At 44.7% G+C, this 17,169-nt stretch overlaps 1 protein-coding gene across 1 annotated transcript in view; it reads left to right on the plus strand.

The window, feature by feature from the left end:
* Positions 1-17,169, plus strand: part of SETBP1 (SET binding protein 1) — a 246,319-nt gene that overhangs the window by 98,723 nt on the left and 130,427 nt on the right. Inside the window, exon 3 of the mRNA XM_062512763.1 lies at positions 7,793-7,864. Coding sequence (XP_062368747.1) covers positions 7,793-7,864 — 72 coding nt within the window. The remainder of the gene's footprint in view (positions 1-7,792; positions 7,865-17,169) is intronic.

Here is a 17,169-nt window from a genome sequence, read left to right on the forward strand (position 1 = left end):
TTCTCCATGTTTTACACAACTATTTCCTTTTCTTTTTTTCCTGCCTGTAAAAGTCCAACATGTCCTTCCCCCTCCCCTGGCAGCATGGGTGACAGAGACAGAGAAATCATCACAGTGTCAGCAAGAGTTTAGCCCCTCAGCTGGGACCTGAACTTTCAGCAGCAGAGCACAGCGCTGGGTCACTGCACTAAAGCAAGCCAGATTGATACAGAGTGCCAGCTCACCCTGGAAAGGGAAGCATCAGAAGCCAGTTGATAAAAATCTTTAGGCATCCTCTATTGTGAGCTTATAGCAACAAATCCTAGGAAAGATGACCATGGAGTGTGTATTCAGTGTCATCACCCCCAAAGTGATGCAATATTTGGGTGCTCTCTGCACTCAGACAGTGATAGTGCATTGGGGCAGCGTGGATTTCAGAGCTGCTGAAAATGGAAATGGAGTGTGTGGACTCAACATGCTGCACACGGTGTGAAGTTTTCAGCTGTGAAGACCTGAATGATCACGTCTGCCAAGAGTTAATGTGCTCAGAAAAAGGATGCTAAAATATTCCTTCCCACTCCATTTTGCAACTGAGAACTTGCTAGCCTGTAATATCTTTTATTTATAGCACTTTTTGACTCAAAGGATCTGAAAGTGCCTCTCTCTGGGAGTCACTTCAATGATACCTGCAGGCAGGGGTTTTTCTCTGCAGATGACTCCAGCTGAGCTGTCAGGGCCTTCTTTACCATGGACACATGTAAGGGACCCTTTCTGACTTGCCAAATGCCAACACTTGGCAGTAAGGGCTGGAGTGAAGGGCAGAAATCTGCCCCAAGCCTCAAGGATAGCAAACATAGAAAACAGACATAAACTGTGTGGGAGAGAGCATTAAGATGGTCACTAGCTGGCTTTGGAAGCAGAAACTGGGAGGAAATATTGCCAGTGCTGGATAATATCCTTATGCAAAGAGCATGGGACAGTTAAACCACAGCTCAGAAGAGGGCATTTGGTGGCCCTACCTGGATAATACTCCACCCAACCTAACCAGATCCAGCCATATTGTGGTGGCCTGGAGAAATTCCAACAGGTAGCCTACATAGGGCACACATCCCAGGGGTGGAGATGCTCCCAAGGGGGCTAGCTGGGTTTAAATCCTCAAACTCACACACTCTTTAGTGAGCACAGCCATAGCAGGGCGTTCTTCTTATTTTAAGTCCACCTCAGCACCTGCCCATCAGCTGGTCCCCACTCAGCAGCTGGCAGTGGCCAGAGGACCAGCTCTTCCAAGTGGCTCCTGGCACCTGGAGAGGTGTCACCCACCCCTCTGCTCCCCTCCTGTGCTATCCCTGCAGGCTGGGGAGGCAAAAGTCAGGCCAAGCTGATGGGTTTACAAATCCAGCCCACGATTTTTGCTTCATCCACAGCCAGGAGAGATTTTGCCAAGATACATATTAGGCAGCTGCTCAGGACACTGCTGTTTTGTCTGTACCACCCCGAGCATGTTGTCTGCCTGCCTGCCTGCCTCCCACTCTGCCTCTGTGACCCCCACATCAAGATGGTTGTTTTGCTATTCCCTGAGGTGGCTTGAACATGTTCAGCAAGAAACAGCCTTTTTTTGGCACTGCTGCTGGGTCTCCTGAGGGATTCGCCACAGGGAGGGAGTACCCATCTGTTTCAACATCCTTCAAGTCCTGTGTTTTCTAAGGAGCCCTGATGTTTCTCAGTGGACAAAGCCATCCAGGCAGTCTCATTAAAAGCTCCAGGGACACCAGTGGCTGCTATGGGGCTGTCCCCTGCCCTGGGTCTCCAGCCAGGTTTTCAGATTAATACACTCATGCTTCCATGATAAAATCCTCAGCACATCTCTCCTCCCTCCATGTCCTTCCCAAGCCATCCCCAGAATCAGCACTGTTATATGATTTTCCTCCAAATCTCTTTCCACCAGGCACCAGACAAGGTGTATTTGATAGCACTTTATCTCTGTCATGCATATGTCAGTGTCTGAAACTCTGGTTTAATAGAAGTGATGTGACTCACATCACTGGCTGGAAGTTGGCTCTCTCAGGTCCTTTCCATGAAGAACATGCATTTTTCTTCAGTCTTTCTCTAGCTTCCAACAAAAATTGACTCCTCCCTCCCCTGAGGAGGGATGTGGGGTTAACACATCCTGGCATGCCCAAGGGTTGCTCTGCCTGCTTTTAGGGCATCTCTCAGTCTCTCCTCCTCTTCCTCAGAGAACAGAATGTTATTCTTGCATGTACATATGAGTTTTGTTTGTTTGTTTGTCTGTTTGTTTTTGTTGTTGTGGGGTTTTTTTTGTTTGTTTGTTTGGTTGGTTGGTTTGTTTTGGTTTTTTTTTTGGGGGGGTGGGGGGTTTCCTGTTCTTGGTCCATTGAGTGTTACATCATGTATCACTTCCTTTGGTGCCCCTCCCACACATACTACTTTGGGTTTAGGGAGTCCCCCCAGAATCATGGAATCATACTATATTAAGAGATAGTAGGGACTCACTAGGGTTAAACAGTCCAGCTCCAAGAATCCCACCATGTACCTGAGAGTGTTGTCCAAATGCTCTGGCAGCCTTGGTGCCTTGAGTGTCCTAGAGTGCCTGTTCGTAGGGCCTGAACACACTCTGGGGAAGAAAACCTTCTCCTAATATCCAATCTATACCTCCTCTGACACAGCTTCTGTCACCAGAGGGAAGGTAGCAAGCAAGCAAATGGACAAGCCTTGTGTCTATGGAAAAGCTAAGAGGCAAATAGGGGAAAAACAAAACAAAACAAAAAACCTAAGAGGAAAAAAAAAAGAATAAATATTTGGGAGGAGGGCATTTAAGAGGAGAGAAAAACAAATCAAAGCTGGTGCCAGGCTGGAACCAGCAGCTGGTTGCCAGCACAGCAGGCTGAGAAGTTGTTGGTGGAAGCTCTCAGTGCCATGTTTGGGTTGCTTAAAAAAATACAGGGTCCCTCCCTTGTTATTCTGCCTCTGCTTTCCTCCCGGACCCACAAGCAGGAGGAGGGACTCGGCTGCCAAACTCAGGCTTGTGTTTGCAGCAGTGCCAAGGGATGCAGAGCATGTCCTACCCTGTCACACGTGCCTGTGAGCACAGCGCTTGGGCAGCTCCGAGCTGGACCGGACCTGCCTTGGGGGTGCAGGGGCTCCCCAGTCCAGGGAGATGCCAGGGCATTGGCAACCATGGCACGATCCTTTCTGCCGATGCGAGAGGAGGAGGTGGGAGGGCTGGGGGTGGAGGAGAAAGGGAGGGTGGAAGGTTGTAACGCTTGGCTGGAAAAATTTAGATGAGTACAAAGGAGAGGGCGATGAAAAGGGGTGGCGGCGGAGAGGGGGAAGGAGGCTGTGAGCTGGCCGCCGTGGAGGTGGAAGGAGATTTATGTTTGCCGGGTGGCTTGTTTGGGAGCGGGCTGGGAGGGCGCGGGGTGCCGCGGGCAGGGCTGGGGATGCTGCGGGGAGTCTGACAGCCCCGGCAGAGAACCAGCGGGGCTTTATTTTCTTCCTTTCTTTCCTCCTCCCTCCGCTGGGCGCTCGGAGGAGAAGGCAAGACAAAAAGCTGAACCGGTGCCAAGAAGGAGCTGCAGCGACTCGAAAATGGCACTCTGCGCCACGCTAATATTTCGAAGCTGGGCTGTGCTGGAGAGCAGGGAAACGTGTCAGGAATGAGAATGCCTGAGACCGTGGGGCCACTGGCCGGGCTCAGGAGTGTCCTCCCTCCTCCCTGCTTCCCCTTCGCCTTTTCAATGTGACCCTTTTCTCCTCCAGCTTCCCCCCACCCCTCAGTGATATTTGGGAAAGGGAGGGGAATCTTTGCCGGGGACATGGAGTGTAAAGTGGCTCATCCCGTGCTTCCATTTCCGTATCAGGAAGGATTTTTTTTTTTTTTTTTCCTGATGAAGAATAACAGACTCTCAGGGAGTTTTTTCTGTTTTCCTGTTGCCCTTCCCCTCCTAGACACTGTCCTCCTCCTCATCCTCACTGCACCCGTAAGGCTGCTACTGCTGCGGCTCTGTGTCTTGATGCAAGGTTACTTGTAGGACACAGGAGTCTCTGCTGCAAGGTGCAGCATCGCCTGCGTCGGTGTTTCCCTCATTTGCTGGGAGAAGGGACAAGTTCCAAGCAGCTCCACAGCTCAGCTCAGCTCCTGGTTGATGCAGCGGCACTGTCTGGGTTGCAAAAGCCCCCTTCCTGCAAAAGTCTGGGAAAAACAAACAATCATATAGGGCTGAAACTGCATCATTTTGTGATATTGGTTAATTTGCAAGAAACTGGAGTTTGCAAGGACTGGAATTTTGTGGTGATTTCTGTCTGAAAAAAAAAGGTTTTGTCCTGTGCTGATCCCCTTGACATTCCATTCACAGGCAGGGGAAAAATCAAGCCAAGCCAAACCAAGCCAAACCAAACCAAACCAAACCAAACCAAACCAAACCACTGCACTTTTTTAAAACAGAGTTTCAAATTATATATATATATATATATATATATATATATATATATATATATATGTATGTATGTATGTATGTTTAACATTTTAAAAAATATTACTTTGCACTTGTTCAGTAGTTAAATTTAAGTGCAAAGATATTTCCCCCTACCCTTTTCAGATCATTCAGGAATTTGTATTTCAAGTTTCGGGTTGTTATTACAGAAACTAGGGACTGGAGAAAGGGAAAACCCCAGTGTCTGGTTTTGAAAACAGGTCTAGATCCTGTTAGAACAGCAGTTTTAGCCCTCACATAGTCAGCAGGTCAAGTTCAAGGAGACCTTTCTAAAGCACGAACAGAGCCTCATTAGCTTGCTGCATCTCAGAAGCTTGTGGATTATTGGGTTGTTAGCTTGGCCCATTTTGTAGTCTCAGGCATGGGATGATCCCCATGACCTCTTTCTCACCTGAAAACCATGCCCTAGTACACATTCAAACCACTTCAAACCTCACCTTTGGTCTCAGACATGTAGACCTGGTTTGGGAGCACATACCCCTGCCCAGGAAAGGCTTTTGGAAGTACTGTGATAAATAGGGGGGAGTTCAGGCAGACTTAAAGGTGTTGTCTAGCATGTTCCCCTCACCCTCTTCTCACAGCTCCTCACAGATCAATAGTCCTTCCTCTGTGGAGGATCAAGTGCTCCAAATTAACACTGTTGGGAGTGGCACTCATTTCTAAGTGGACACCAGCAGATTTTTTATGGAACAGGATGAATAAAGCAGCTGATCCTTGGTCTTCCTCACCTCTCAGCTGTGCTTTGTACCCTGTATTTGCTGCAGTTCAACTTGGGCTTGTGCAGAGAAGGTGCTGCCATTTATTCTTTCTCTTTTCCTTTGTTGTGACTGCAGGGTGTGCAGTGCTTGGCCCAGGAAAAGCTTGGTTTCTTCATGATAGAAATATCAAAAAGAGGGTTGGCCAAAGAACCTGGAGTGTGTTCTTGTACCTTCCACCTGATCCTACCTGCTTTCTCTGAATAAAGGACATGTATAAAACACATAGGTTTACTGTAAACACATGTGCATGCTGCTTGGTTTTCAGTTGTCTCTTTGGATGTTGTAAGTTGAGCTATTTGAAATACCATCCCCACCCAGGGCACACGCCGTGCAGACCTTGCCTGAATTTCATAGAATCACATAACCCTTGCATGGTTTGGGTTTGAATGAACCTTCAAGCTGATGCAGTTCCTCCCCCTGTCATGGGCAGGGACACCTCCCACTACACCAGGTTGCTCCAAGCCCCATCCAGCCTTAGAACACTTCCAGGGATGTGGCAGCCACAGCTTCTCTGGGCAACCTGTGCCAGGGCTTCTCCCAGCCAAAAATTCCTTCCCAATATCACATCTATCCCTGCCCTCTGGCAGTGGGAAGCCATTACCCCTTGTCCTGTCATTTCATGTCCTTGCCCCAAGTTCTTCTCCAACTCTCCTGGAGCCTTTTTAGGCATGGGCAAATGCTCAAGATTTCCCTGGACTCCTCTCTCCTCCAGACAGAACAATTGCAATGCTTCAGTCTTTCCTTGTAGGTGAGATGTTACAGAATTTTCTAGACATTCTTGCTGACACTTTTGGCTACAGCTACACCCGTTCCTCTGGGCAGAACCTCCTCTTTTTAACCTGAGATCTTTGAGGATGGGAATCTCAGAGATCTGCAGAATTCTAACCTGCAAGAGAAAGTGGGGGTTGAAACCTATCAGCATGACCAGAGGAGACTCTGGTTCTTGTCCTGACACACCAAGCACTCTACAGACCATCTCTCATGCTTTTAGGTCTGGACCCAGATTGTGTTTACTACTGGTTTAAACTTCTTCAGTTTTCAAATACTTCAGTTATCAAACAACAATTCCCAGCAGGTTTATAAAGAGGATCCTAAAGACATGGAAAGGTATTAATGTGGAGTGACAGCATCCATATGTGCACAGCAGCAAAATAGTGTTCGTTATTCAAGAAGGGAGCAACAAATTAAGAGATCTTCACAAACCCTGTTATTTCAGTAGGCAGACATCTTTCATTTCTCGAAATCTTGACCATAGGGGAGATTGTGGAATGCATCTTGTCCATCTCGGGGCAAAAATGCTACTCTTGTTCTTTTCATGTGGTCAAGTGAGTCCTCTGGGCAGCTTGGTCATGCTTCCCAAGAAGAGAAGGTTCTGAAAAAGCAGCTGTATGCATTTTGTCTTTATTTCTCTCTGTCTAAAAGAAGTGTCTTTAGATGTATGCTCCAGAAACATGATGTCTAATGTGTGTCAAGTTGCTTCCTTCAAATCCTTCATCCTTTTAGCACTTTATTATGAGAAACATTGTCTACTTGGAGCTGTTATGAGGTGACTTGTGTCTGTAAGGGTTAATCTAAAGGTCTCTCCCTAGGGCTGTCTTCCACTCTGTCTCCCCACACTTTCTCCACTCCCAGTCTTATTTTTTTGGACCTGTAACCTCATATTTCTGTAATCTAAATGTGCAAATGCTTTGCAGTCACGGTCCAGTAGCTGGGTTAATCTCAGACCCCTGGAGTGGCAGATGGCTGATTTGTTGCTGATTCCAGTTACAGAGAATTGTGTCACCTATTATCTTTGCACAGACTGATGCTTAAAAGGATGTCTTTGGCAAAATCAGTGAAAAGCAAAGAATAGCAAAGCAAACACTCTCTGATCTGCATCACCACAGGTGAAAATGTAAAATATTTCACCTTTGTGTGAAGGGCCGGAGAGGAGTTGGGAGGGGAGGAAGGAGAGAAGAAGACCTCATTTTCATACCAGAAGTACCACAGCGCAGTGCAGATCAGGTTTGCTGTTGTCACATTGTTGAATCATGAGCCCTTACTCTGTTTTAAATGGTTTTGCAATGTGGTAATCCTTGGCTCCAGCTCCCTACTTTAACTCTGTACAAACCAGGTGGGTTGTCTCCTTGAGACACCTTCCTGCTCTCTTCCCAAGATTTTCCAGCACAGGTTGTCGGAGGAATCCATGGCATCACTCCCTGAGATCACAGTTCATTTTGTGCCTCATGGCTGCTGGACAGAGCTGTGGTGGCTCTGTAATTCCAGCATGCTCACAGGGGACACCTGGGAGGGGAAGTTTACACATCTGTGTGGGGTAAGGGGAAGTTTGGGGGGCTGTACAGAACACTGAGGGATCTGAGGGTGAGCACTGGGTGCTCACAGGGCCCCAGCTGGCAAATGGTGATAGTGGTCATACTGAAACATGTAAGGAAATCGAAAGGGCAGAGCAAAACTAGGATGTTTGTGACAATTTTTTACATAGTCATCCCTACAATCAAGGATTTCTTTTTTTTTTTTTTTTCTCTTTGCTCTGGAAAACATCAGAGTCAAATGAAGAATTTGGGAAGAGATTGTGGGTTCCCGGTGCAGAGTCCAGTGACGAAATCTGTGAACAAGGTAAGAGCAAGGGGATATGGCTGTGATAGTTTTTGTTTCCTTCTTTTCCCTTTCCAAACACAATTTTGCAATGTTTTGCACAAAATTTAGGTATGAGTATCACAGAAACTGATAGTCCAACCACTAACAAAATTAGTCTAAAATGTTAACTTGGGGTTCTTTTAATGCATGCCATTATGTTGGTTTGGGTTTTAGAACAGTTTGCATTGTATCTAAATGATCTATGTGTGTGAATAATTGTTACCAACCTCCTGACACCAGGACCTAATTAGGAAGTAAGAGCCTTAAATAGGCCATTTACGTAGTGAGCTTCCATATGTCTCCTTGCACAGTTTATTTGCTCCACTCCATTGAGATATAATGAGAATGAAACTCCTAGAACTGCTTTTGACTCTGAGGCTCTTCATGTCCTATGCAGTTGTAGTCCCTGTTAAGATAATATCTGTTTCCCTTTTGGGAAAAAAAGAAAAACAGCTAGGATACTGCTAGTTTCAGTCCAGATTGCCCAAGCTTCTCTCTTTCCAAGTTTCCAATGGAAATGGAGTGAAGAAATGTGAAAAAAACATGCAGACTAAGAAAAATAGAATGCCATCAAAGAAAGTGGAAAGATCAGGGCAGGATGATCTTGAGGGACTACTACCTATCCTATCTACCTCACAACCTGCTGAAATCTGATTCCATTATATTTCAGTTAATGTATAGATGCAAAGAAAGGATGTCTATGGATAGAAGCAATTTGAAGAGATTTGTGTTGGTTTTGTTTGGCTTTCTTCCTGCTAGGATGTGAGGAAGGGGGAAAGGTTGGTGCAAGGTGGCTTGGGCTTTTCCTTAGTTTTGAATATTTACCTCAGTCTGAACCAACATCCTCCCAGGGACTGCTTGTATATGTTTAAATGTTCTTCAAGTGTACTTTCAGAATGTATCTTTTATTTCCAAACATCTCTTGCATGCCTGGCTCCATCTTACACTTCAGGTGTCCCACTTGATTCTTTTAATCCCATTATTCTAAAGTCAGAAAAACTTAAATGCATGATTAAGTGTCATTTTCTATCAGGATAAACTTTAGTAAATTCTTAGGGCTTGGGTTTTTGTTTTTTTTCGCCCCCCAGTCTGGATCTTGTTTAGTTTCCCAGTGAAAGACAACTCTACCTGCAATGATTTTGTTTATGATAATTCACTTGCATGTTCCCTTCCAGGAACTGTCATTGCCTTCCAGAAGGGAGGTTAGTGCTAGTCCCCTCGCAGTGATAATTATAATCAGACCTGTCAGCCTTCACACAGTCTACGCTTATCACTTGCATTTAGAAGGATTTTTCCTGAAGCCTATTACCAGTTCTGCTTCTTAGGGAAAAAGAGTCATGATTTTTTTCTCCTAATCTTTGATGGCTCTCAGCTTTGAAAGCATGGAGAGGAGCAAAATGACTGCCAGTTGCAGTTAAAGAAACTGTCTGTTGGTCCTGGTTTAGAGCTCTGGAAAGCCAAAGAGTGAGCGGATAGTCTGGGAAGTGCTGAGGTGTTTAATTTGTTTACGACAACACAAACTTCAGGTGTGCTGGAAACACAAAACAGTTTCCCAGTGGCATTGCTCACAGGAAGTACCTCTGCAGACCTGCTAGACACAGCCTTCAGGTGACAGGTGACTCTTGTCAGTGGTGCCCTCTCTCCTTGCTGTTTTGAGCAGTGATCCTTGCCCATGTTCAGAGGCTTGGAGAAGGATAGCCAGAGAAGTGGATGCAGTTGCTGTTGGAGTCAATGACTGGCATCACATGGACCAGTTACCACCAGTGCAATGGCAACCACCTGGGCCAAGTCATGTTGTTGAGTAGGATGTGTTTCACTATTTTATTAATCTCAGGATGCTTGGAAATTGTCTCCCCTGGTGTTATTCCCTGGGAAACACATTGACCCATTTATTAGATTTCCCCCTGTTTTCACTCCATTACTGCTATCAATGTGTTGATAACCCCTCTTTCTTACCTTGCTGGTTTTTACTAGCATGAAGACAAAATGGTACAAGTTTTACCATTTCATTAGACTAAGTGAGTTATGTATCTTTAAATCCTTCCTCTGTTAATATTGTCATGCTTTTTGTAATTTCCTCAGAGATTTGGGCTTCCTTGATTTTGGCAGAATCTGAGGATGGTCAGCTCTTTATAGGCTTTTTAGCAAAGGAGATGGTGGAAGACTGGGAAGTCTTATGCTATGTGCAGTGTTATATTTATAGTGCACAGGGATACGATTTGCCTTTGTTTTATTTAAATTCTGGGAGCTAGAGATTTATTTATCAGGTGTCATTCCCTGAAGGATGAATAATGCCATAAAGAAAAGACTGCATCTATTATACAAACAGATTTGGAGGCTTTGCTATTACATTTCCCTGCCTGTTGAATGGAGTAAAAAAATGCCTTTGGCTGAACAGAGACAGAGTGATACTTAGCAGTAGCATCTTATGACCTTTTGATCAGCTGAGATCTCAAGCCATATTAGTGAACAGATTATGATGTGATGGAAAGAAGGCCAGGAATAGCCTTTTCATCATGAGATCTATGAGATCTTTTCTGTGAATATCCTACTTGGGGGTATTCAGGTGGTTAATCACTGGGGCCAGGGCAATAATTTGGAAGCAGGAGAGTGAAATGCTGGTATAGGCAATCCAAATACACTCAGGTTTGCCAAATGCAGCTGGATATTAGAGCTAATAATTTCTTCCTAATATTCTCCTACCCTCCTCTTTCTATCAAGGCAGTGGGTGACCTTGCGATTTTTTTCTGTCTCTTATAATCCCATTTTGGCAGAAAGAGCAACACAAAATGAACCTTGAGTTCTTGGACCACAGGGGAGCTGCAGTCCCCAAATCAAAGGAATGCACATGGTGAATATGGATATCAGACTGTGAGGGGAAACTCACATGAAAATGTCTCTGTCATTTTAGAGATAATAATAGTGTTGCTTGAATCTATTTCAGCCCTTCCAAGGAAAAAAGAAAAAATGCTGGTTTCAAAAAATTCACAGCCCTGATAGTATTTCTCATTTTACAGGGCCAAACAGAAAATAACAACTTTTACTTTATCTTACCTGCCTGTGTAGAATTGCTCCTTAAACTTTGCTCTAGCTTTGTATTAGCCTTCTTTTCATCTTAATGACCAAGGGAAATCTGCAGCCTCCTTGAAAATCAAACATTAAAAAAAACCACTATTTCACTGCTGGCTCTGCACATCAATAGTAGTTGTGCCAAACCTTGACCAGGCACTGTGGTCACTTTTGGAAGGAAAATAGGAAGACATGGAAGTGGAATGTCCCTGGATCTGTCTAAACATGATTGTATGCCTGGGCAACCCATTCTGGTTATGGGCTATGCAGCATCATCCTGTGCATTGTTAGCACAGGGGTGCCTGAGTTGCAGACTTTTTTCTTCCTCCCGAAGCCAAACAGGCTGCTCATTTCAGTGTCAGGAAGAAGAAGGGCTGGCAGTGTGAGAATCCCAAACTGTCAGTGTAGTGGAGATGATGATGCAGCGAGTGTGGAGAACAATTGCTACCACAGCCCTGTGGATGCTCTTTGAAAATAAGGAGGTTATGGAGGTGGGAGAAGCACACAGCAGGACACCATCTCCTCTCATCTCCCCCAGCCTCTTCAATCAGGTGCCTGCTGGGCTTCCCACTCCTCCTGCCTTTTGCGCTAGATCACAGGATCATAAGGCATTAGATTCTGCTGGCATGAAGGAATCTGCCATCCTCCTGGCATTGTTGCTTACTGAGTCAGGAAACCACCGTGAAATATCAAGGCTGTGAGCCTACATCTACATGGTGCCTTTCAGCTGCTTCTTCCAGGGCCAAAATGTGTCCCAACAGGAGATGGGAGGTGACACCAACTCCTGACAGAGGTCTGCACCAATTTTACCTTGGGAAAAACAGTCAAAATTGCAAAAGCTGGATGGCAGCCTTGGTGCTGTCCACAAAGAAAGTGCATTGCTGAAATACAGCCAGCTCACCAGGATAAGGAGCTCCCTCCCAAGCTCTGTCTGCAAACCATGAGTAGGTTGCTGCACAGGTGGTTGTTAGAAGTGTCATGAGCTAAACCATTCAAAGGAATGTGTTCCTCTGAACAGCTCCCATATCAGAGTAAGAGTTCCTGATGCCAACTTTGAAACTTTTTCACTTGGAAGGCTTTGTGGTGTGCATGGTGAAGAGAGGTGCCTCCCTGCTCTGCCATGAGTCCCTCTGGAGTGTAGGAGGGTGCCAAGGTTTGGGTGACACAGTACCAGGATTTTCCCTCTTGGTTTGGGATTGCATTAATCCTGCTCTACCTTCTGCCAATGGCCTTGCCTTGAAAAAATCAATTCTTCTTGAAGTAAAGAGCTTGCATTCAGCTTCTTGTAGCTCAGAGAAATCCATGAGAACAGACTTGCTCTGCCTTTTGGAGGTCAGGACAGAAAGTTACTGTGGGACATCTAATGGTATCCTAGTTGTCATGGTTTAACCCCTACGTGCCCCTCATAGCCCCTCACTCACTCCCCCACCAGCAGGGTCAGGGAGAGAATTGGAAGAGTAAAAGCTGGCAAACTCATGGTTTGAGATAAAGGCAGTTTAATAGGCACAGCAAAAGCCATGAGTACAAGCAAAGCAAAAAAGGGAATTGATTCAGTGTTCAGCCACCTCCAAAGAGCTGCAACCCATCACAAGTAACAGTGACTGGGGAAAACAAATACATCACTCCAAACATTCCCCCTTCCTCTTTCTTCCCCCCTACTTTGTACACTGACCATGATGCCACATGGTCTGGAACATCACTTTGATCACTTGGGATCACCTATCCTGGCTGTGTCTCCTCCTAATCTACCAATTACCCCCATGCCCTCCCCAGCCTGGCAGTGCAAAAAGCAGCAAAGGCCTTGGCTCTGTGCAAACCCTGTTCAGCAATAACAAGAATATCTCTGTGTTATCCACCCTGTGTTCAGCACAAACCCAAAACATGGCCCAGTAACAGCCCCTGGGAAGAAAACAACCCTGTCCCAGACAAAACTAGAACACCAATACAGCACAGTTAGAGCATATGGCAAGTACTTGAGCTAGGATGTTTTTTGAGAGTAAGCAATTTAAAGTATCAAACTTTGAAACTGTAGTATCAGACAGATGTCAGTGATGTGCAATGGGATAAGGAGGGCAGAAGTTTGTTTGTGAAGTTCATCTGTCCACACATTACATTTTTTCACTTTAAACACACCACATCTGGTTCCTTGCAAATATTCTTAGATTGCAGACAGCAGTAAACACGCGTCCTGTTGAGTAAGAGTGATTTCATGGACCAGCAAAAGGATTATTGTCATAACCAAATTTACAGCCATACAATTCCCTTCTGGCTGGAAAGAAGTTATCTTGATCAGGAAAAGAAATATGTCATAACAATAACTTAAGCAAGCTAAACGGTATCTGGGAATGCTCAGGGGAGTGTAACTGGGTATACTCAAAGTACTTAACCAGTTCTCGCCACACTTTTGGTCCAACTAGCAGGCTCCTAAATCATCCTTAAGCATGGATCAGGATTCATCCCTGTGAACTGTTTGCATTTAGCTGCTGTGCTAGGAAAGCTAAGACATGGCTGTGAGCAGAGGTACAAACCTCTCTGTGCCAGTTGGCCTCCATGCCCGGGAATATTTCTGGGCACATTTTATTATTACTGGCTGAAGAGGCTCAGGCCCAAGTGAGAAACTGGACTCCTTCACTCTAAACTCCATTTGTCAGCACTGGGAGAGGGGACCCACCACCAGAAGCTGATTCAGTCTCCCTTGATCCTGACCTGTCCAAATTGTAGGCAGTTACTAAGGCAGCTAAGCCTGCAGGGTTGAACATGCTGATAGCAGAGGAAAGGCTATATTATCCCCAAAAATGCAATGTGTAGTACATTTACTATATTTACTAGCCACCTCCGCAGACTCTTCAAGCTCATGTAAAGATTATTAAGTCATTGAGGTGCTATTTGCTGCAACAGGGAATGTCACCTATTAATTTTTTTCCCCATTACCATGAGGGGGTTCCTTTTTCAATAAATTTCAGCCAAAAGATAGGTGTTCTGTATAATTTGCTTTCAACAGTTTGGTCCTTGATAGTTAAATGTATCCCTAGGAGACAATTGTAGACTTATATATAATAAAGAAGCTCAAGGAAGGATACAGCATTATGTCTTTCAAATCTAGGTAAGCCCTTTGTTTGACATAGAAGGTTTTATTTTGAGTTCACTATATCAAAATATATTTACACATATATATAGATACAGGTATTTATTTTTTCTCACTGAGTCAAAAATCTCATTGAAAAGAAATAACTCTGGCTCATGTCCTATAACCAAAATGCAATGTTTAATTATCTTTCCTTTCATTGAAATCTTCTCATGCACAAGGTGATCTGATTTAATACTTGTTTAAACATACCAAACAAAACATTTTCCCTTCAAGAATACCTTAAGTGTTTGGTCACAGTGAGGATGAAATTATTGATTTTATTTGGCACATATTTGGAAACATGACCTTAATCTGCAGGTTTCAGGGGGAAAAAGGCATTTTCCACAGGTACAGCACTAAGTCAGATAAGTAAATTATACTTTTCACATGTTAAAGATGTTCCATTTTAGACAAAGGAAGTGATATCCCAGTTGTGTCACTGAAACTCAATGTCCTGTGTTGCTTGTTAACAGCTACACATTTGTTGTTTCAGTGTCCCAGTTTGCTCTCAAGTATACATGAACTGCTACATACCAAATAATCAATAGTTCTGCCAGCTCTGGAAATATAATATTGCTATTAATATTGATCCACAACAACAGAAATCAAGGCATCAAACTTTGCAGGCATTACATGCCAGCACCCTGTGTTTTACCTGCATAGTAACAGCTTGAAAATCACTATTCCCCAGGGAGTAATGTTTTTATGCTCACCCTCATTCCCTGTGTCATAACAAGCACAAATATAAACACAAGGGGATTGGGGCACAGATGACCTGCAGATAGGTTGGTAGGGTGCATATGGATTTATTTCAGTCTTCTGTGTTTTCTGGGTGCAGCAAACCAGATGCAAAGAACACCATTGAAAACAATCTGCATCAACCCGCGTGCCCAGCTCTGAGGGCATGGCAGACAGCTTGGCTGGCCAAAATTATCAGTGTCCTGGACCTTAGAACCCCTTTTATTTCCTAAAGGGGCTCCAGGAGAGCTGGACAGGGACTTTGGACAAGGGCAAGAGTGACAGGACACAGGGAATGGCTTCCCACTGCCAGAGGCAGAGGTTAGATGGGATATTGGGAAGGAATTCTTGGCTGTGAGGGTGGTGAGGCTCTGGCACAGGGTGGCCAGAGCAGATGTGGCTACCCCATCCCTGGAAATGTTCCCAGATTGGACAAGGCTTAGAACACCTTAGTCTAGTGGGAACTGTCCCTGCCCATGGCAGAGGGGCTGGAATAAATGATCTTTAAGGTCGCTTTCAACTCAAATCCTTCTGTGGTGCTGTGGGAAGGGTGTGGATGGATCCTGAGACCTCTGGCAGCCCTCTTCATATGGGAGAGGATCTGGGAGCACCATCAGCAGTGAAAGCTCATATGATTTTCTTGCAGAGGTGATTTCAGATTCAAGTTCTTGGGGAAAAAAAATGGTCTTGCATCATTGAGTATTGCTGGCAACATTAGGAGCATCTGTTCCTTGATCTCCTCTCCCCCTTTGAGCTGCCAGGTTGCCTGGGGAGGGAGAAAATGTGGTGCTCCCTATTCTCACATGGGGGTTCGCACACACCTCTGTGAGTTTGGTGGGTTTTGTCATATCTGTAATGACTTTGCAATGAAGCTGTGAATGAAAGTTTGGCAGACTGGTTTTACAATTGTCAGCCTTCCCAGAAGCAGCCCAGAATTTCATTAACTGAGGTATAGGCATGATTTCTTATAAGCTCTTTTCAGATTTTACTAGATCCAGATAAATTAAATCAGTATTTTATCTGTGTACCACCAAAATTAGTTCTCACTGATCTCTTTATAAAGGAATGCTGTAGTTTTTTTGGTCCTTTATGTTTGAGCAGCAGCTGCACTAGATGATGCTCCCATTTTTTTAAATAAATGCCTGTAGTTCAATAAGAATGATGACAAATAAGAAACCTGGATATGAGTAAAGCATTATCTTGGTGAGGATACGTGGGTGAAGTAGGAAAATTGAGAGGGAATGGTCACACCATGACACGATGACTGGATAAAGGTGCAGGAGGTTGGTGGAAGTGTAAAAACAAGAGCCTCAGATGGCTGGAAGGAGTCCATGAGAAGCCCTGAGAGGGTAAGGGAGGAAAAAAAGAAATCTTTCCTTTCACATTACTTAGGAAGAGAGCATCAGAAGAAATTGTACTCTCTGCAATGCCTTGCTCATCTCCTTGAGATGGTGGCCTGATCATGATTCAGTGTCATCCTGACCCGCTGTGCTACCAGCTTAGTTCTCTCTCCCAAGTGACCTTTACCCACATTGTCCCCTGGCTCCCAGGGAGCAAATTTATCAGCCTTATCCTTCATCAGAGAACTTCAGCTTATCTCCTGCATGAAAAGCCATTTAGCACCTGTGAGATGAAGCTCAAGACAACATCTTGGGAAGTCTACATGAGGAATGAGATTTGTATTATCTCTCACTGGGAGCAATCAAGGTCAGGATTGAAGAGCAGTCAGAGTTGCAGGGGAAATGAATGCAAGGCTCTTTATCTATTGGCAATTCCTAAGACCCAGCTTCATATCAAAGATTACATTTCTGCACTCTTCCTGAGGACAGAAAGTAAAATTCAGACACCCAGCCAGGAGCAGGTATGACTTAGGGGTGCTTCTTAAGAACATGGAGGTAGGGCTGAAGTTGTGATCATCTGCAGCTGTGTAGTGTCAGCAAAAGGAAGTGGTGTCATGGTTGCAACTTGCAAAATATTTCTCCCCCCCACCACACCAGTATCACCTCTTCTTTGTACAGCCTCAGCAGCTTACTTCAGCTGTGACTGAAACCATAAGTTATGTCATTGTATTTTCTGCTCCTATTGAATGGTGAGTGTTTGGCCATTTCTGCCCTTATCTCTTCTTTAAGATAAAATGTCCTGAAATGTCATCATTGAAGTTCAGAGGTTATCAGTGATTTGAAAATCTTCTCTAATCGCCTTGGATCAAATTTAAATTAAATAAAAATCCATGAGAGAGTCAAGGGGCCAAGACACCAAAATAATGTGCCCAAGGCAAGCAGCTTTCTGGTTTCAGAGTGGTTCTGGCAGCCATCTGCTTGTTTGAATTTGAGGATGTGAATGCTTTTAG

Source organism: Cinclus cinclus, chromosome Z (genome assembly GCF_963662255.1).
Source record: "Cinclus cinclus chromosome Z, bCinCin1.1, whole genome shotgun sequence".
NCBI classification, from domain to species: Eukaryota; Metazoa; Chordata; class Aves; order Passeriformes; family Cinclidae; genus Cinclus; species Cinclus cinclus.